Here is a 22,243-nt window from a genome sequence, read left to right as displayed (position 1 = left end):
ACATTAAACAGTAATATGGTCAAATGCGATGGGTAGAAATCCGTGGATAGTCTTCCAAACAGAATAATCTGTCTGTTTTATTAAATCCGGCTATCATACAACTAAAGGTATGAACCGACACTAATACCATACAGTATTGTCCAAAGTTTACATGCATTCAAGGGATTCCTCAAACTAATTCTGTTTCCTCAATACGACGGAGGGCAATCTAAACATGCCAGTTCTACCGGTTGGATAGCTAGTAACTCAAGGCTGAAAAAAAATTTCCAGAGTGACAAGACAGTTTTGTTTTTTTTTATTATTATTTTGGACTGTGTATGTGTGTGTCATAGCCCGTGTCAACTACAGAGTTCATAATTGTTTGTACTAAAGATGCATTAAGTTCTCAGCCAGTTAAATTCTGCCAGTATAGGTAAATTTATGAGCACAACTGAAAAGTATGGTCATTGTTGCATTGCTAAAAGAGCTAACTAATTGGTGACTTTTGCACAGTAGTTTTGTTTAGCGACTGAAAGCATGTCTGTTCAACAGATTGTAAATTGTTCTCAGTCATTAAACATGCCAGGGAAAGCTAAATGACAGCCACACCCTAATAAATAAAACATACCCACCTACAACTGACAATTGTGGCTTAAACACAAACTGAAGTTTCTATGATTTTAAAACAAAGTAATATCTGCCCTCATAATGTTTCGTGCTGCATTTGATGATCGTGGAATGGCGATGAATACCTTTGTCAAAAACAGTTGAATTTATGAAAGTGACTTTTATGGAAGTGAATGTGAAGGGCATGTTTACAGAGTGGGTTAAAAATACTTTTCAATATCCGAGTTGTATAATGTTTTTATTGGTATTTCTGGAGAAGACCATGGGTTTTTACAACAGATTTAATAATAAGTCATAGCTCTAAAGAGAGGGAGAGAGCCAGAGTATCAATCTACAACAGACTGTTGCCATCAGCTGCTTATAACGTCAACAGGCAACCTCCTAACCACCATAGGGAAAAAAATTTCAACAGTTCACCTTTCAGTAAATAAGGGTTCAATGGGTTTCTCATTCAGCTCTTCAAAAACAAAAAGGAGAAGAGTTTTCAGATTTACATGTTGAAACATTTGCTTGGTAAAAGCAGTGAGTGAAATAAGTAGTGAAAAACGGAAGAGATGCTTTGAGATGTTCCCACAGTGAGGCAAAACAAGAGCTGACTAATGTTTTAATTCTGTTTCCAACGAAACCTTACAAAAAGTCAACAGTGAAAGGGAAGACAGACAGGGATGGATGAGAAGCTATGTAGGGTCATGGTTAGGACAAGGAACTACAGCCTCCACATCCAAAGGAGCTTCGATTCCATCGTTTTTCTTTCAGAGTGGAGAATTTCTTTATATACACATTTAATATAGAGATAACACAGCCGACGTGTGTAAATCTATATATTTCCATTACACAGACAGATGGAAGGGGGCGGGGGGGGGGGGGGACAGACTTTCTTTGTCACTTGTCCGGGAAAGCCAGCTTCGTTTGTCCTCCGACTGCTCTGGCAGGAGACAACTCAGAAACCTGTAGACACACACACAAGTCCCATTATTAGTACAATGCTGACAACCTGAAGACCGTAGTGTGAGTCAGATAGGCGCCCCTTTTGTGGAGCTTTCGGCAAAGTTAACATGCAAAGGTGACTGTCACTCATACAGAGTACCGATATCACTAGTACTTTTGATAAATAAAACTTCAATTAACACAATCTAATTATGAACAATGACCTCTTTATTACTGACACACATGATTCGCCAATGTGTCAAACCGCCGCAGTGTAGCGCCAACTATTGGCGAGATGGACTTAGCCGATGTCAGATTTTTTTGCCGTAAGTATCGGTGGCTGTATCGGCAACCTTCACGTGTACCTGATAGGTTGAAATAAGGCCGGTAACAGCCCGATACATATACCTGGTATCAGTACTCACACATCCCTAGTAATAACTATTTCAAAAAGCTAAATGCACTCCAAGTGACAGATCTTTTGTCACTTTATGTACGACTCCAAAAGATTTAAGACGCAACCTATTTTGGAAATCCACCTGGGGCTGACTTTGAATTTGCATTTACTACAGTTCAAATACGCTAAGAGACTTTATAACAGAAACACCCCAGTCAAAAAATAAATGCCTCTAAAACTAAACAAAATAGCAGCTCAAAATTGAAGAGGTAAGTCACTTGAGACCAACTCCACTCGTCAATAATGGGGCCAGAGTTGGATCATTTTCCTGTATAGGTTCCCTGCACTCAAAACACATTACATGTGTTACACAGCAGGTCAACTGTGATCGATCCCTCCTACCGCTTCAAGTGTGAGCACAGCGCAAGTTAAAAACTGACCGTGACTGACAAACCACAGTTAAAAACCAAACATGACTAATTGATAAGACGGATTTTGTGTTTTTGTTGCCTTGACAATTGGTCATGTATTGGCTTAGTTAATATGATTAAAATCACTCAACATTTAGGTCGACTATTGATATATACAATCTATAAAAAAAAAGTATTTGCCCCTTCATGGCTGCCAATACCAGCCACGATACGTAACGGGAAAAAAAAAAAAAAAAATTTCAAAAAATCTGAGCGAGTACACCGTCCTCACCAGTGGCTGACAATACATTGTGGTGGATTTACAGATGCCGAATCAAACATGTTAAGAAATAACTGGTCTTTGTTCACAATTATCTGTCATTGTGTAAATTGAAATTTTACGCATCAAAACTCCGTATCTCTATTGGTGAGTTCTCGAGTGACCATTCTTACCAAAATAAGTGGAACATCCCTAGTTTTTAAATTTAGTTTTTACATATACGTAAATGTTTCCGAACAAGTCAATTTTAGTACCTTGCAAAGAGAAAAATACAAAATGCATTTTCTAAATAATTCTATTTAAGGGAAAATAAATCAAAATTGAAGGGGGCAAATACTTTTTCACAGCACTGGATTTGTGTTGTCATCAGGAGTGCCATCCATGTATTTAAACCATTAATTATATAATCAAAACAGTATCAAAATGTTTAACCATTTGACATGTACGTTCTATCACCAACTAAAAACAAGCATGTTTCGGCCCCCCAATTTCTCTCCTCAGAAAAAATAAGAAACAAAGATTGCCGAGCTTGCTATCTTTATCCAAATTCAATTGTTGCAGAATTATCTTTGCCTTCAGGAGATGCAACAAATTTTTTAACTGGTGGTTCAAACAAATACGGAGAACATCAAGATTAACACTGGAAGATAATTGGTACTATACAATTCAAAATGAATTAAAACTAAATTGATGCTTAGCTATATCTAGGCGTTGATACCTAGGTATTGCTAATGGCTGGGTAGCAATCATAAATTTTTTTTTACACATGTACCAATACACATAACCTTCACTTTGATACCAGTTCCTAAACAATACTTTTTTTTCTGACACCAATTTTATAAGATTAATTCTAACAAAAAGATAATTTCATTACATATTTATGGTACAAAGTTTGAGTTTTATTTTTCAGCTTTATTTTTCCATTGCAAGCAGTTTTCTTACATAACAACACTGAATACATTGTCACTTTGCAATTTGTCAAAAAAACAACAACAAATGTCTGCTTTCTCAGGACAGAAAACCTCGTTTCTGGTGTGCTCAGTCGTAGAAGTATGCTTTCATCCTGCAAGACAAAACCACAATGGTCATTATATCTCTGAGCATACCTAATGAACTGAGAAATTAACAGAAATATATGAGAGTATGCAACATATTTTGTATAATTTTGGGGTCACCCTAGTTTAGCCAAGCTACACCGCTTTGCCACACCACCATAGTTTGGATTCTGCCTGCCCAAGAGCTACCCTCTTGTGTATTGTACAGATTTTGAACAGCAACGTTGAGTATAAGTAAAACAGCCCATTTTTCTAAGGCTCATATTTCTGACTGCTATATATTCACTGTTATCTACAGTGGGCACAATGTTTTCCTTTATTGAATTAATCAAGATTGCATGCCATGAATGTGCCGGAGACTAGTATGCAGGGTTATCTCCTTCGTAGTAGCCTCTCGCACAAAAAAGACTAAAATAGACAAGTAGTGGGAACCCTGTGCCATACTGGTTCACCCATCTGAGGTCACAGCCACATTTCTGACATCTTGCAATATTCTCGACATTTCCCTTCTCTACTGCATTACAATGCCAGCATCAGTGTATTTGAAAGCATGTCTCTACTGGGGGACTGATATAAGGTGTTAATTGGGTATTGCTCAAAAAAACCATCTCTGCTAAGAGTCTTAACTGGTCAACAATATTCTTTACAACTCATTAACCTCCATCATGGAGCCTTCAATGTAGAAAAGGGCAGCAAACCTTCAACAACAAAGCTTGTGACTGGAACTCATGTCATTTTTCAGCCAGTGTGAATCTGACCTTTTCCTCCTCACACCAGCAAGGCAAAGCATTTTTATTTATACAGCACATTTCATACACAATGCTTTACATTATTAAAATCATTTAAAAAGAATGAGGAAAAATACATGTATAAACCAAGTACAGGAATAAATGACAGCTAACCAAAATTACTAAAAGAACATACAGTGCAAGGCAAGATTAAAATCCTTTGAAGGAGCTCAATCGTAAGCATGAGAAAAAGAGGTTTTTTTAACTTCGATTTAAAAAATTTTTTATTTGAATTTAGGGCTAACTTCACTTCTGTTGGAAGTGTGTTCAATTTGTGTGCAGCCCAGCAACTAAATGCTGCTTCACCATGTTTGGTTTGAACTCTGGGCTCCCCTATCTGACCTGAGTCTGTTGATGTCAGAGCCCTCTTGGGTTTACCAGAGTCAGAGGCAACAATGATAAGTTCAACATAACAGTGGACAATGTGAGGTGCTAAACTGGCAGACCCAATGAATGAGCAAATTTTTTTTTTTTTTTTTTTTTACACGCCTTATCTGTTACTGTCAATCTTTAGTTAGCTTTTGTTTTAGCTAGTTACATACACATAAAATAAAGGTACACAAATAAGTTCGCATTACATGAACCCGTTTGCCTTACGGCGCGATGCACTTGCAGTAACATTAAGTTAAATATGTTGGCCAGATTTCAAAGAATGTAAACTTACCTGTTGAAATCTCAAGACACTGCGCCATCCTCTGTAATCAGATGAAGCGGAATCCGGCGTGGGAGATTTTGAATCAAGCCGTTCTGGCTCGGTAACATCCACAGCTGGACTTGAATATTGAGAGGTGGTGGATGGCTACGTTCCGCTACCCTTGCAGTAAAACACAGAGCAACTTTCTGCTCTTATATTTATTCCATTCAGTTACTTCATTAAATTATGACAGCTTTAGGAACAGTTTTTTTTTTGTCCTCCCCACCATATATTGCACCGCCCTCCTAGTAGCATCCATTTCGCAAAAGAGGAGCCACGATTTTGACCTCAGTGGTATTTTTATTTTTACTGGTTTGACGACTCTCAACTATACTAAAGATATAGTTCACAAATTGTGTACCCAAGTCTGTGAGCGTACACAGTGTCTATATTCCCTGCATGCTCCAAATACATGTAATGTTACAGCCAATTACTGGCAGCATTATCAGAGCTTGAGCACGTGATTAACCTCTAAGGATCGAAACTTGGCACTGAGAGATGAGGTATATTTTGATACTTCGTACGACTAGTAGGGATGTCCGATGCCACTTTTTTCCAGTGCAATTATTAACTCATGAGTACTCACCGATAACGAGAGTAATTTTGATAAGTACAATTTCAGTAACACAATCACATAATTGTGAACCAAGAGCTTTCTTTCTTTCTGACATGATAATTTGCCGATGTCTCAAACCGCCGTAGTTTAATGCCAACTACTGGGGAGGAGCACGCACTCGTCAGATTTCTTTTGCCTTAAGTATCGGAAGCGTTCACAAGTACCCGATATTTAGAAATGAGGACGGTATTGGCCCGATACCTGGCACCAGTTCTCACCCATCCCTAACTAGTAGCATTTCGGTTGGTGCCATCAAAGACCTGAAGTTTGGCACCCATCCCTATTGACAGGTAAAGCATTATACATGACAATAAAGTTTGCATAGAAAGTATATGAAGACTGAAACTGTGCCTAATCCAGCACTATTCAAATGCCATGGCAAAAAAAAAAAACTTTGGAAAACGGCTACATAGGATTGAAGCCTTATCTCTGTAGATCAGTGATTCTCAACCAGTGTGCTGTGAGTGCTCTTCCGGTGTGCTGTGGGAAATTATAAAATTTTATGTAATTGCTCAAAACATTATTTACAAGAAATAATGTATCTTTGTTGATCTATTTATGCCAGTGAGGCACAGTGACAGAAAGAACAAATAAACGCTATTCTATTAGATGGCAGGAAGTACAAACAGTAATTTATGTATCCACTTTTTGTGACATTTTTGTTTGTTGGTGTGCCGTGAGATTTTTCAATTGTAAAATATGTCCCTTGGGTCCATAAAGGTTGGAAATCACTGCTGTGGATGCCTCAGGGCTGTGGACAGTGACTGCGTTGGAACTTTTACATCACTCAAAAATTCCCCAAATGGCACCTGAATTGCTCTGCAATAGCTAATGAGAAACCTGTCCACCATTTTTACAGGTGTTGATAATTTCACAAATAGGAAAACAAATGTTGAAAAAGAATATAGGTAATGAGACAAATGGAATAGTCAAGAGTAAAGTCATCAGAATGAGTTAGCCAACAGTAACAGAGAAAGAGAGCCCATTGTCCAGCCCCAACAAAGGAACATATCAATGTGACATAGTTAGTAGTCAAATTCCCAAGGACGTCTTAGCTATAGCAAGACAGACCAATTGTATCACTCTCATTCCTTTGACTTTTGGCTCTTTTAAAAAGGTTCCTCCTCTAAGTTCTCCATGGCATCATTATTCCAAAAGGAATAATATTTTAGTGTTGCCATTTTTCCAATTTGGATATTTTGGAGATTTAAGGGACAATGGGGTGTGGGTTGTAGAAAAACAATAGGTAAGGCCTAGGTACAATACTGAGACAAGGAGCAATTGGTGTCTATAAAAAACGTCGCTTGGCTGTTTGCTACTAACCTTTCATGTTAGGCTTGGGTTTGTCAGTTTGCTTGCCTGTGGGGGTTTGCGCCTGTTGGCCTTGGCCCCCGGAGGAGGCCCCCTGCTGCACTGCTTTCTGTTTCAGCATGGTCCAGTCGAATGTGTAGTCATACTGGTGATTCAAAGTCCTAAAACACAGTAAAAGACGCTGTTCAATACTCCATAAAGCTTAAGTTTTGAACTAGTTTAGTAGCAAGCTTACACAGTCAAGAGGAAGAATATGGGAATAAGGGTCGTAAGTTCAAAGAACCAGTACTGGATATGTATGCAAGGTTCAGATCACTTTTTCCTTTCATGATAACAAAAGTACCTGAAGAGGATGCGGAAGAGTTGGCGCAGATACATGTAGTCTGGAGCCTCCTCGAAGCGTAAGCCACGGCAATAATTCAGATACATGGAAAATTCTGCTGGAAAACCCTGGAAGCATGTATTATTACAGTAAGGTGTCCTGATGTAAATAGCAAAATACATGAGAATGTATTTTGAGGATAAGAATGTTCAGCAGTTCCACCTTTATCATGTTCTTACCTTACACAGGATCTCAACAGGGGTAGACATCTTCTTCTCTGAGATTTTCTCATACTTCTGCTTCTTTGTGGCAGCCTGGCAAAAAGAATGTTCAGTGTGACTAAAAGCATAATCACACTGTGCAGTAAGAAAGCACTATCTATTCTGAATAACAATTACATAAAAAATAATTCATACTGCGTGTCACTGTTCTTAAATCATACTCCAGTACAAACATCATACCATGATAAACAGCAAGCAATCAACACTACAAGAATATAGACGCCTCACAAAAAGTTAGGAATATCAAAAGATTAGAGAAAGGTCAAAATAATTTCACATGCGAATGTTATAAAAGCAATGTTACAAGATTTCCCCAAAACGAAAGTCAGTCAAAATTCAAAGTCTTGTTCGAATGGCCACTGTAACCAGAGCACAATGCAGCATATCCATCCATCCATTTTCTTCCGCTTATCTGAGGTCAGGTCGCAGGGGTAGTAGCTGGGGAGAGGGAAGCCCAGACTTCCCTCTCCCCAGCCACTTCATCCAGCTCTACCGGGGGGATCCAGAGGCGTTCTTCACACTACATGTATATACCTTGAATTCATTTTTAACATGTCGTTACACGCATTTTAGAGCTGCTCTTGAATGCATCATAAGCTATGGCGCGGACTTGAGGGAGCACGAGCTGATCAAAATAGAACAAACAAGCCATATAAGTTGAACACTTTTACATGCTAATGTAGACAGTGTATGACAAATTATTAGGACATGTTAACGTTAAGTGATAATGCTGAATGAGTGGATAATGCTGAATGAGTGAAATGTCGAACGACAAGGAGATGTCTGACAAAGTGATCCAGCTCTTAAATCAAGTTAGCATTTTGATTCACTATTTTGTGTCATAAAGTCAAATCGGAGCCCTGAGGAAAGACTGATCTTGTTACCTACAGTATATTAACTTACTTGCTAGCTATTTTAATCATACATTAAGCAAAGCCACTCATTGCTTTGCAGATACCTATTTATGTAGCATTGTTATGAATATGATTAATGCTACAGCCTCTTAAAAGGTTTTGATGGGCCTCAGGATTATTAATTGGGTTCTGAGCCGGCACTTTTTGGGAATGACTGGGTTAGTGTTTGATTCAAAACATCAGAAAATAGGGAAAACTGGCGATCACTTTTCCAAAAGCTGAAACCCATTAATGTCTTTTTTGCTTAAAAAAAAAAAGGTAATTTGTTTGCTTTTATGGAGGACTTAGAAAATCAGAACATAACCGAGTTGGCCTGAAAATCTGAGGATTTGGATTTTTAAATTATATTTTTAAAATGCCTCAATACATTTTCACGTTCTTACCATCTTGTGTCATCATGGGAAATTTATCTGGCCAGTTCTGATTTAATGTCATTGTATTCTAACTCCGTAGACGTGAAACCCTCATTAATTAATTTTTCCTTTATAATGAGTTGGTAAATTCAGTCGAGGTCAGGAGTACTATCAATGTATTGATATATTTTATTTACCTGCAGAAGGTGCTTCATTGATGTGTCTCACTTTGCAGTGTGAAACAAAATAATATAATTACAAAGTAATTCAAGGTAAAGCAAAGAAAATGTATTTATATAGCGCATTTCATACACAAGTTAACTCAATGTGCTTTACATGATTAAAAGCATTTAAAAACACTGAAAAAGAAAACGGCTTATAAACGTAAAACAAAGAAAATAAATATATAATTAAACCAGCGTACAGTGAAATAAATGTTTAAAAGTGGAAATGCTCTAAAAAGCATGGGAAAACAGAAGAGTTTTGAACCTGGATTTAAAAGCACACTTGGGGCTGGCGTCACTTGTGTTGGCAACTTATTCCATTTATGTGCAGCATAAAAGCTAAATGCTGCTTCACTATGTTTGCTTTGGACTCTGTGCTCCACTATTCGATCTGAGTTTGTCGATTTCAGAGCCCTACTGGGTTTATATTCTATTAGCATTTATTTCATATATTCAGGACCTAAACCATTTAGTGATTTATAGACCAGTAGCAGAACTTTAAAATCTATTCTAAAGCTGACTGGAAGCCAGTGTAAAGACAAAGAATTGGAGTAATATGCTCTGACTTCTTTGTTCTGGTCAGAACCCGAGCTTCAGCATTCTGAATGAGCTGCAGCTGTTTAATGGTCTTTCTGGGGAGTCCAGTCAGAAGACCATTACAATACTCAAGACTACTTGAGATAAAAGCATGGATGAGCTTCTCCTGGTCTGCTTGACACATGCAAGCCTTCACTCTGGATATGTTCTTCAGATGGGAGAAGGCAGATTTAGTAGTTGATTTAATATGACTGTTTAAAGTCAGGTCGGAATCTATCAGAACATCAAGGTTTAAGACTTGGGCTTTGGTTTTTAAAGAGAGTGACTCCAGGTATTTACTAACAACAATCCTCTTTTCTTTATTGCCCAAAAAAATTTGCTCAGTTTTATTGTGGTTTAATTGAAGAACATTTTGGCTCATCCAGTTATTCATCTGTTTTAAACAGTGACACAACACCTCCATTGAACTGTAGTCATCTGGAGACTGCTAGATATACCCGTGTGTCATCTGCATAGCTATTATAGTCAAAATTAAAAGGTAGAGAAGCAATGCTATGGCTGGAGAATGTGAGGTGGACCACATTCTAACAATTTATCAACTGTTTCGTTGAAAACAAAACAGTTTTAGAGAATAAATCCACGAACATCTGAAGAGCTCCTGGCATGACATGAGACTTTTATTGTGCCCACAATATAGTTGTGACATTCACACAAAATACTAATGTGTGACCACAAAAAGGTGCAATTTGGGCACAAACAAATTGTAGGTTTATTATCATTCCCATCAACAACCAAGCAAACGGTTCGCACCTTTGCAAAAAACTGCAATTCCTGGCGTCCTTAGGGCAAGTCTTATTTGATTTTCATAAATAGCCTGCAATATTCTGCTAAGGCATTACAAACTCTTGTTCCATGTGCCCCCCTTTTAACTTTGAGGAACACCCCTGATGTCACATGTTGAGACGGATGGCCGGCGCACGCAAGTGTGTACAAACTACAGAGTAATGAATCATTTACTCTTAACAAGAAATGCCATAAAGAGCTTTGCTGAATATCCAGTTGAATTGACTGGGAGGTCACTTTATTGTACACACCCTCCACTCACGTTTTGATAATGACATATTGCCAATCAACCAACCATAAATGTGAACCACAATCCATGAAAAAGTATTGGGCCCCTTCTCAAATTCTTATATTTTCCCCACTTTGATGTTTAAGATCAAACAAATGTAAATAGACAAATATAACAAGTGAACTTAAAATGCTGTTTTTAAATGGTGACTTCATTTATTAAGGGGGAAAAAATTACCCAACTTAACCTGGCCTTATGTGAAAAAGTAATTACCCCCTTATGACATCATGAATTAATTTGTTGTTAAATTTCACTACTCACACCCAAGCATGATTACCTCCAGCCCTGTTCAATCAAGAAATCAAACAGAATATATCCCAACAAAATCAAGTCTGACATAAGATTTAAAAAAGGTGCAATAAAATGACACGATCGAAAGAAATTCCAGAACAGTTAACAAAAAATGAAACTGACATCTGTCTCTCTGGAAAGTGTAACAAAAGCCATTTCTAAAGCTTTAATATTCCAGTGAACCACAAGGAGAGCCATTAACTTCAAAGTGAGAAACTCTGGAACAGTGACGAAAATATTTCAAGAGAAATGTGAAAGACTCATTGCCAATTATAGCAAAATGCTTAATATCAGTTGTTACTGCTGAGGATGACTCACACAGGGCCAGGTAACTCCATAGTTTTTTCCCCCTGAATAAATTAAATCACCATTTAAAAACAGCATTTTAACTTCACTTGGGTTGTATTTGTCTGATATTTACATTTGTTTGATGATCTTAAACATTAAGTGGGGAAACTATGCAAAAATACAAGAATTTGAGAAGGGGGCCAATACATTTTCACAGCAATATAAGCATAAATGTTAAATAACATGCATTGAATAAACTACTGGTAACAAACACTAACAAAGATGAACGTCTTTTTTCACTGTAATAATTAAAATTTGCATGTTGTGATGAATTATGGGAAGCGTGGCTCTTCAGTCGTCATCGTCCCTATAGTTGCCCAATGTCGCTGCTTTCCGTTATTCAGGGGTGGAATGCTTGTTGCATGCCGTTTTGAGGCAGCCGCCCCAGCTACCTACAAGCTACAACTAATGCAGGTAAATATGATGCCGAGCTGCAGAGGCAAACGTGTGCCTCACGTCCAAGGGCAACATTACTCACTAATAATCGCCTACATGACAGCGAATAAACTACACTTTTAGACATGTATTGTAATAACGAAGGACAGGCGGAGGATAAGACAAGAGAAAGACAGGAACACCATGCAAATTGCTAAGCTATCACATGATGCCAAACAAAAGTGATTGGGTCCTACACTACACTTGTCACATTGGTCTGGCTGGAAAAGCATTATAGAGGAGATTAGCCAACTAATAAATAGCAGGCAAATTAGTACGTGTTTATAGAGGAAAATATTGTTATATACAATGCTAGACAGCTGTACAGGGATCGGGAATCGGAAACGATTTAGTATGTTGCCTCGGCTACGTCACTTGAGAGAGAGGGGGGAAGGACCTATAATTTAAAAGTACATTAATAGATCTTTTTATATACCCTTTATTAGTTGCACAATGTGGAAATCTGCATAAGTTTAGCAGCAATGGTGGATAGAGTAAATACAAAGAGCATGCAAGATAAGGCATAGGGCTGCAAATGTGCCAGCTGCAATAACTGCATTAAAATAAATATTGAACCCATAATTTAACGATTATTGAGTAATAATTATGTTGTGAAATTCAACAGTACACATTTTTTTTAAATACATAGTGTTTTAATTGTGAGGTGTTTGTGACTGTTATTGTTTTTGTTTGTTTTTTGTAAATGGTGTATTGCACAGTAAAGATGGCAATGATGGATGTGATGTGGTAATGTTCTTGACAATTTTAAAAATTTGGAAATTCAGAAAAATTGTCCTGAAAGTGAATTTCTTTAGGTTGGCAGCTTTGCACTCATAGCCATATATGCAATTTTACAAAAATTGGTATAGTTTTATAATTAATAATTGGGGGATTAGATTTTTTTTCTGTATTTTCATTAATGAAAAGCACTTTATGTTGAATTTTTTTGTATGAAAAGCGCTTACAAATAAAGTTTGATCATTTCTGTTTTCGGCCTTCAATGTGGACCCTCATAGCTTACAGCTAATGTTACTTCATGTTTAATCATTGGTAAAAACTAAAAGATTACACTATCATTGACAATTTACCAGCAACCGCAAAGCAAACTACAGTACATCAGGCAAAAATCTTGCTTTTTTCCTTCAAGTAGCAAACGTGGGATGGCCATTTCATTAGGGACAGTGAGGAGGATCACGTATGTTATTTTCCGTATTAAAAAGGATTGTGTGCTTTGTTAGTGTAAGAGGCAAACAAACTGAGGAAAAAATCAATCACTCAGTTTAAGTGCTTTTTTTTTCTTTTAACTCACCCCGAGAAAGCACGAGCAAAGTTTTGTAGTCAAATACGTGTTGCACACACGTCTGCTTGCAAAAGCACTTGTTTCTACTATCAATTACGGCCTAAAAACTTGATACTTGACTTTTTGAATATTAACAGTGGCTATCAGTTTAAGGGAATATACTAAATGGGCACGGAATGTCCGTACTCACTCAGAAAAGAAAATTTACGTCGTCTTTTGTGTCATTGTACAGATTTCCACAGCGACAATCGATTTTTTTGTTTCGTTTACTACTCGGATCCCTTCCCCGATTGGTTGACAAGTTTCAGTCATATCCATATAGTATCCAACATTAAGGTCATACTCCAAAGCGTTCTCTAAGCTGACACCCTGAAAATGATCGTGACCTTTCTGTGTCACATTTTGCCCTAAAAAGAATTTAAATAGCGCAAATGGAACATTATTTGTCAGAAGAGCAGGATAGGCAGTAGAATTGGTCATGTATTTAGTCACTAATATTTTTTTTTAATAAATTTGTTATGGAGGGTTTTAGGAGTCCGAAGTTCTCTTTACATTTTTTAAAGAAAATTCCAAGATGACAGACAACTGTCACATTGCTAACTGCATTTTACACCGTGCGCAGAATTATTCGACAAATCTCATTTTTGAGGGTTATTTTTTATTAATCACCAACCACAGTATTTTAGGTTAATCCAAAATGTTAAACCTCAAACAAGAATCTTTAAACAAGTGAGGTTTAGGCTCTTAGGAGAATATCAATAAGTGGAGAATTCTGAGGTAACTATTAGTGTGCAGAATTATTATGCAACTAAATGAAAAACATTTGCAGTCACATTTTTTTTAATTTTCATTTTTTTTAAAGTGAGAATTATAAAACAAACAAAACTTTCCAATACAAACTGAGATAGTGACCTATATATATATCCACCCTTGTTTTCAATAACTGTGATAAGCCTTCCATCCATGGATTCTGTCAGTTTCTTGATTTGTAGTCAATTAAAATTTTGTGCAGCAGAAACCACAGCCTCCCAGAAAATGTTCCGAGAAGTGCACCGTTTTCCTTCACTGTCTATTTCCCCATTTAAGAACTGCCCACAAGTTCTCGAATGGGCTCAGGTCAGGTGAGGAAGGGGTCATGTCATCAGTTTTTCGTCTTTCAAGCCTTTCCTGGGCAGCCACGCAGGAGTACTTGGATGCATGTGATGGAACAATGTCCTGCATCAGAATCATTGTCTTTTTGAAAGATGCTTACTTCTTCCTGTACCACTGACTGATGTGTCTTCTAAAAACTGATAGTATGTTTGGGAATTCATTTTGAGTGCATCTTTAACCCGTAAAGGTCCAACCAGCTCATCTTTAATAATACCAGCTCCCCACTCTCCACTTTGCTGGCATCTGAGTCGAAGTGGCACTCCATGCCCGTTAGTGATCCAGCCACCGGCCCATCCATTTGGTCCGTCAAGTCACTCTCATTTCATCAGTCCATAAAACCTTTGAGAAACCTGTCTTCAGATATTTCTTGGCCCAGTCTAGACATTTCAGCTTATGTTTTGTTCAATGGTGGTCTTTTTTCCAGCCTTTCTTACACCTTGGTCAGGTCTCTGAACACTGAATATTTTATACTTCAAGGTATTTCAGGTATGTTGCAGTTCTGAAATATCACAGAAGATAATGGGTTCCTGGTATTTTCACGCTTGATTCTTTTCAAATCTTTGGCGGTTAATTTGCATCTTTCTCTCTCAACACGTTTCTTGCAATCCTGTTGACTTCTCGCAGCAAAATGTTTGATGGTTCCGTGATCACTCCCCAATTTCCTAGATAGTTCAAGAGTACTGCATCCCTCTGACAGACTTGATAATTAGACTTTTCAGTCATTTAAATCTCCTTTTTGGCCCATTTTCACCTAAAGAATAGGTTATATAATACAACAACTTATACAACTTAACACCTTATAATTACACCCACCTTTATAGAGGAAATATGCCTAAACGTGATCAGATGGTCAAAATAGCTGCCAGATAATTCTGCACATGGTGTAGGTTAATCCTGGCATTTCACCCGAAAGCCAAATATCCCTAATCGTATGCTGAGGAAGGTGTTCGCTACATTTTCATACCTTCAGTCCTTGCCATGGTAGACTGGTTCTGTTGAAGTACATCAGCACATAGCCTAGTGACTCCATGTCATCACGGCGACTGTAAACAACAATTTGACTTTAGTATAAGATGAAGCATTATTTAACAAACAAGTGCAAGTAGATGGAGGTGATAATTCATCCTTTTCTTGGAGATTGAAATCCTACATGAAAAGCTGGTGTTGCAAAACTTTCCTCTAATAGCAAACCCATATTTTAATTTATGTTACGCCACATTATTGAAAAAAGCAGGCCCCTCTTACAATGGAATCTCATTTGAGTTACTGTGTGAACAGACCTTTGTTCAATGCCCAGGTGTGCATTGATGGAGGCATAACGTGCTGTGCCGGTCAGGTTCTTGTCTTCTCTGTAGGGGATGTGCTGTCGTGTTCGGTTGTCTCTGTACTTCTTCGCCAATCCAAAATCAATAAGGAACAACTGTGTAGAGGAAGCAAAAATATGACAGCTATTAAAACTGAAACCCCAGAAATCGTCAGGCATTAACATGCACAGTATCAAGTCCACACACTATTTTAACATGGAAGCACATTTATCTGTTAAAACAAATTCCCTCAAAAACGTGACTTTTCTTTCTTTTTTTTTTTTTTAATATGCAGTTGGATTAACCAGGAACCACATTCATACTTTTGCACACATAAACTGCCAGATGTGATGCGTGTTAAATGACTAAGGGGTTGTTAGAATGGGATAGCCCAAGTCTATAGCTAGCACTGACACTACACGCCATACTACCTGGAGTACTGTTTCTGTAATATACATGATGGCGCATTCACCAAATAAAGGAGTCTACTGTCCTATGCAGCTGATATTGCCTCTGACCAAAAGAGCTGAGGTTGAAATCCCTCGACCACATGGGCATGTCCAACTCCTCCCCATGTCATGTCAGCTTCCTACTGCTTCAGTATGTCACTTTGGGAAAGCACTGGCTGTGTTCAATACAGACTTTACACCGATCTGATCGGTATCGGCCGATAATTAGCATTTTATGCCATAACTTGTATTCCGATACCACCACATCCCGTCTTTTACGATCACCGGGCTTTATCTTGTCAACTCAAATGCGACCGGATACACTCGTTACCGTCGCGACGCGTGGATTATAAAAACAAAATGGGGGGGAAATTGTTTGCTGGTGGTCACCGGTGCTCGGGAGAGGACGTTTGTTTAAGGCTTGCTTGAGGTATGTTGACGTACTTTTAATACGATACCGCTCGCAAGCAGGCAACAAAACATTATGCAGCCTAGCAAGCTAGTGCTAGCACTAACGGTTGTAAGCGAACATGCAGGCATTCTGTTGAATCATGCTCTAAAGTTTTGGTGTGTGAAGTAATTTAATTACAAAAGTAATTTAATTACAGTAAGTTAGCACCCGTGATTTCTGTCATGTAATGTTGGTTTGACCTAACTGATTAGAATACATGATCTGACTAGAGCAGTGATTTCCAACCTTTATGGAGCCAAGGCACATATTTTACAATAGAAAAATCTCACTGCACATCAACAAATAAAAATGTCACAAAAAGTGGATACAATCATTACTGTATGTATTTCTTGCCATCTAATAGAAGACCATTCATTTGTTCTGTCTGTCACTACTGGCATAAATAGATGAACAAAGATACATTATTTATTGTAAATATAATCTTTTGAGGAATTAAGTACACCAGTACATACAGTAAATGAACAAGTCATTTAAATAGACACACTGCCCCATCTCGTGATCGGTTATGTTTTTTTTTTTTTTTTTTAAACTCGCTGATCAGTCCAAAAAATCCTGATCGTGTAAAGCCTAGTTCAATGCATGTGTCCGTTATTGAATTGGGGGGAATTCAAATCTTGATTCTAGACCTATTTTGCTTATTTGAAAGGGTATGAATTTGTTAAATTTATAAATTATAAAAATGCTTGAAAGGTTATAGACAGAGTACATTACAAGGTTGTTCGAAAGTCATTTAATAAATAAGAATGCCAAAAAGTACGCGTATGCTAAGCCTTCAAAGCTGTACTCAACCAAATTAAAATTTAAAGTTGTGCCTTCTGCCTTCTTAAACTATGATATCTTACAACAGCTAATTTTCCTACTGTTTCAGCACAAAGTCCAAAAAGTAGAATCAGCTACAACCATCACCAATAAACAAATTGAGCAAAGTCTGCCAAACTACATCAGCAAGGCAATATTTTACCAAGGTAAAATGACAGCACTTGGACCACCCCTCCCTCGACATCATGAGCCCCACAATTTTAGAAGGTTAATATAGCGCAAGTTGCTGCCAAGAAAGAAACCCATCTACCTGGAATTGTTAGAATAAGAAGTCTGTCAATGTAACATCTGTTTCCAAATAGCCATTAATGACAGAATGTCATTTTGAATGTCCCAAATTAACCATTTCTCACTGTAACAGGATGCACTTTAATCTTATTAATCCCACCTCATAAAACAACCTTTTCTTAGTACAAACACAAATAGTAACAAATTGAAAATAATTAGATGACCAATGAATGCCATCTTGAAAATGTATCACAAGGTATCACTTATTGGAAGGAAACTAATTTAAAGTCTGTTCCAAACAAACCTTCTACATAGAAATTAGGACTGTACAATAATCACACTCACCAGATCAGAAAAGAAATGCAGGTGCACCTTACACTAGCACACCTGATGTACCTGTAACTCTCTCATACTGGCTGCTTCAGTGAATCTTTTGGCCTCTGTTTGCATTGTAGTTTCACACATTTAGTGGAGTTCAGACATTTGCTGTGTCTAATTTACCCCCTTCCTACCCTTGGCATTTGTACAATATCCCCATCATGGTGATAAAAAGAGAACACTGAAAATAAAGCATGTTTTGGTGACAGAAGCAGCCACAAGAAGTGCAAAACCCCCATTCTCTACCAACCGTAGTGATCTGAAATTGGAAACATGATAATAGTGTTTGGAACCTCTGTCAAATTATGCAATTAGCACACAAGTGTAAAACTAATGGGGAAAATCTTGTAGTCACAAAGCGTGGGATTCACTTGTGAGTCTAGATAAGATAAAACCCCTGATTACAATGCCAAGTTGGAAATGTGAAAATTTCCAAAAGATATAGTGGAACTCAATTCTAAAATTGTGAGATATTCCATGAACGTCATCCACTTTTTCCCGCTTCTGTTACAATGAAAGATCATACTTCTATTAGCTTGGCTACAATTCAACAAATATGTTCAATTTCCACAAGACAACACGTTTTACTTAAAACACACTTTCCTTCTGAATTTATAATAGGACCAAACTTCAATTTTCAAATTCTTCATTCCAAAGGTTATGTTATCATCACACCATTTCTTGAAAAACGGCACTTCAACCACACCAGGATGGACACTGGTTTATAATATTTGACTCACGGGCCAAACAAAGAGACAAGAGCTGCTTTTAATTTAACTCAGAGATAACTGGTCTCCAACACTGCAGGACTAGGACGAGACAGCCATTGCCTAGATGATTATGTTGAAAGGTTTTACCGTCCTCTTCCAATGGAATGAAGTGCACGCTGGGTGGTCAGGTATAATAGGTGCAAGATGAACACTAATGGTGTACTGTCATTCACTATGCCTGTATAGTTAATTATAATTGCGAAGCGACAACTGCTGTTGTGAGGCAGCTGGTGTTGCGGTAAAGGTCACACCTGGTTTAATCCTGAGAAAGATGGGTCCTGAGAAGAGCTAACCGCCAAGCTTCTTTTCCTCTTCCCCACTGACGAGTCTAAACACTAGGGCAGACAGTAGAGGGGCAGGGGGTCAAAAAAAATCACACAGCCTCTATCCACCTTTAGTCACAGTTAACAAGAGTACAACAGGCACTTCTGGTTGTACCCACTTAGTTTGATACCAATTGGTTCTGTACAACTAAGCAAGCACCTCTTGTGTAATTAAGGTTGGACCTAAAACCAAAAGGCCCTTTTTGGGGTATATTTGCTGTATGTAATGATCAAACTGTCATCTGTCAAGAAGAATCACAGGTGTGATTTTCTTCTGTCAAGACAACCATGGAAAGATCAACCCTGTACAAGAAGGTAAAACTTCAGTATCCTCTCTGATGACCGCTTTTAAAAAAAGCCAGAGCAGACTGGCAACAAAATGGTATATACACCTTGATTGTGGGCTGCAATAATTGCTCTTAAGACCTAGTGCGGTAAGATAGGTCGAGAATAAAATGATAACTACAACCTTACAACAATCGTACTTTTAGCTTTAGCATTCAGTTAAATGTCCAAGATCTATTTAAATGTAAACAAAAGAAATGTTTTTGGTTTTATCCATAACAATGCCTGGCAATATATTGTATATGGTTGGAAAGCCTGCCCATTTCCCCTTTAAATGACATCATTTTTAAGGAATATGTATTTGTGGGATGAGCAGCACAGCTGAGTATGTGTCTTACGCCCATGTAAAATGTACTGAGTTTTCACTGCTTGTCTAACAGCTCTTATTCTGCTGTGGCCATCGACTCGTTCTTTTCCAGGTACTGACAATCAGGTGCTGATCCTCACACTTTCAGCTTTTGCGAACTCTAGCCTTCTATAGGTTTGCAGTCAACAACTGCATGACTACAGTGGATATACAAAAAAAAAAAAAAGTCTACACAGACCTGTTCAAATGCCAGGTTTTTGTAACAAAAAAAGATAGAGACAAATCATTTAAATTTTCTCCAAAATTAAATGTCGCCTAATTTTTCCAACCACCACCCAAAAAAAAAAAAGATTTTAGAGAGGGAGGGTGTGCAACACCCTCTTCTAAGTGGGGATGTGGTCGTGTTCAGAATGAACCAATCACAAAACCGTTAAATGGGAATCAGCACACACGCCACCATTTAAATTGTTTGATTAACGGTAACTATAATTAAATGTACTAGGCTTTTTCTGACATTTTTTGTTGTCACATCTTACTGCACAAGCCATAGCCAGCAGACCGCTTCCATAGCCTCAGATGAAACCGATTGATAAAAGGTATCACTCAGGAGCTGGCTATATAATTTACAAGGCATTAAATAGACAATGGAACACAGTGAAAACAGCCATTATAAAGTGAAGAAAATATGGCACAACAGTGACATTACCAGGAACTGGACCTCCCTCCAAAATGAAGACAAGAAAAAGTGGTCAGGGAGGCTGCCTAGAGGCAGACAGCAACATTGAAGGAGCTGCAGAAATTTCTGCCGAGTTCTGGCTGTTCAGTACATGTGACAACAATCTTCTTATGTCTGGGCTGTGGCGTAGGAGGGCAGGACGGAAGCCGTACCTTACAAAGAAAAAAACCCAAGCCCGACTAAATGTTGCAAGAACACGCTTGAAATCGCCTAAAGCATATTGGAAAATTATGTGTTACTGTCTGATGAAACCAAGGTTGAACTTTTAGGCCATAATGCCAAAACCTGCTTTTCGTGCAAATACAACACTGGATATCATCAAAAGAACACTATACCTACACTGAAGCATTGTGGTGGTGGCAGCGTCATGCTTTGGGGCCGATTTTCTTCAGCTGGAACTGGGGCCTTAGTCAAAGTGGAGGGAATTATGAACAATTCCAAATACCAGTCAGTCAGTGTTACCACAAAACCTTCAGGCACTGCTAGCTGAAAGCTGAAGATGAACTTCATCTTTCAGCATAATAATGACCCAAAGCATGCACACACAAAAAAAACAAAAACAAGTCCACACTTGAATCCAATCGAACATCTGCATGGTGATCTGAAGAGGGCTGCGCACAGGCGCTAAAAAAAAAAAAAAAAAAGTTAAAAAAAAAAAAAAAGTTAAAAGTTAAATATAGCATTGCTAAAATAGTTATTTGGGACTGTTTCATTACATCAAATGGTTTATATGTGCAGCTTTTAACTTGACTTCCTGTTTTAAGCTTGTAGCCTTTTATTTTGAAGGGTACTCAGCATTTTGGCACGAAAAGTAACTTCACACGGCACCGGCGACTTAAAAAAAATATATATTTTTTTTAATGGATGGAACCAAATGCTATAAAAAACTGATTCCTTTCCCTACCCACCGATAAGTAACAAGGTTAGTGTTTGTGATACTGTGAGACGTTTGTGAATTTTGTCTTAATTCATTGTGATGTAAAGTTGCTACGGTGAAGTTTTAGCCCAATGTTAAATTAAGCTTTATGTCCTCGACACTTACGTTGCTTTGAAGACTTAAAATAAACACTAAAACCCATCAGCGCAAAAGTGCAAGCAACCGTTTACTTTGTTATCTTTCTCAATGATGGCATAGACTTATTTTACAGTTTCACTCATCCAGTTGACACTGAGTTGACTTCACTGAAGCTATGCGCGGGGTAGGCTGAGGCTCGGAGCACGTCAGATGCTACACATCCTGAAAGCCTCCTTTGCACAATGTAATCTTATTCTAAATGTTCACTGAGGCGACTGGTCATTAATTTAAACTTTTTTATTTTAACGAAGTTAAGATACACTTTTGTTCACCGCGGGCGCTGTTGGGCACAAGCACGTCATCGTGCGCATTCTTCCTTGGTTTATGCCACTTCTTCATTGTTTTTTGCCACTTCTTCGCAGCTGGAGAACTGGGCATCAAAACTGGGAATGGAAATATTAAAATTTGAACGGTTCCGGGAGAACCGGAATGTTAGTCCCCGTTCCAATCGGTTCTCGATGCACAACCCTATATACTATACATGACAATACATGATATTGCTAAAATTATTCGCTCACCTGCCTTGACTCACATGATTTTAACTGATATCCCATCCTAAATCCATATGGTTTAATACAATGTTTGTATACCCTTAACCCTTACAGCTTCAACTCTTGTGGGAAGGCTTTCAACAAGGTTTAGGAGTGAGTTTATGGGAATTTTT

At 37.9% G+C, this 22,243-nt stretch overlaps 1 protein-coding gene across 6 annotated transcripts in view; it reads right to left on the bottom strand.

Moving 5' to 3' along the window:
- Positions 1 to 816: 816 nt before the first annotated feature.
- csnk1a1 (casein kinase 1, alpha 1) overlaps positions 817 to 22,243 on the bottom strand; it is a 64,065-nt gene continuing 42,638 nt past the window's right edge. For 3 of the 6 annotated variants that reach the window (XM_061686074.1, XM_061686075.1, XM_061686076.1), the window contains 6 exons: positions 15,654 to 15,793; positions 15,338 to 15,416; positions 7,646 to 7,720; positions 7,428 to 7,534; positions 7,097 to 7,245; positions 817 to 1,554 (listed from right to left, as the gene is read on the bottom strand). In XM_061686074.1, coding sequence (XP_061542058.1) covers positions 1,547 to 1,554; positions 7,097 to 7,245; positions 7,428 to 7,534; positions 7,646 to 7,720; positions 15,338 to 15,416; positions 15,654 to 15,793 — 558 coding nt within the window. In that variant the 3' untranslated portion in view covers positions 817 to 1,546. Of the gene's footprint in view, positions 1,555 to 7,091; positions 7,246 to 7,427; positions 7,535 to 7,645; positions 7,721 to 15,337; positions 15,417 to 15,653; positions 15,794 to 19,044; positions 19,129 to 22,243 lie in introns of those variants that run through there. The other 3 variants (XM_061686071.1, XM_061686073.1, XM_061686072.1) reach the window with 3 other exon arrangements.

This window comes from Phycodurus eques, chromosome 9 (genome assembly GCF_024500275.1).
Source record: "Phycodurus eques isolate BA_2022a chromosome 9, UOR_Pequ_1.1, whole genome shotgun sequence".
In the NCBI taxonomy this organism is placed as follows: Eukaryota; Metazoa; Chordata; class Actinopteri; order Syngnathiformes; family Syngnathidae; genus Phycodurus; species Phycodurus eques.
Note: the sequence above shows the minus strand (reverse complement) of the source record. Positions and strands in the feature narration are given on the sequence as shown.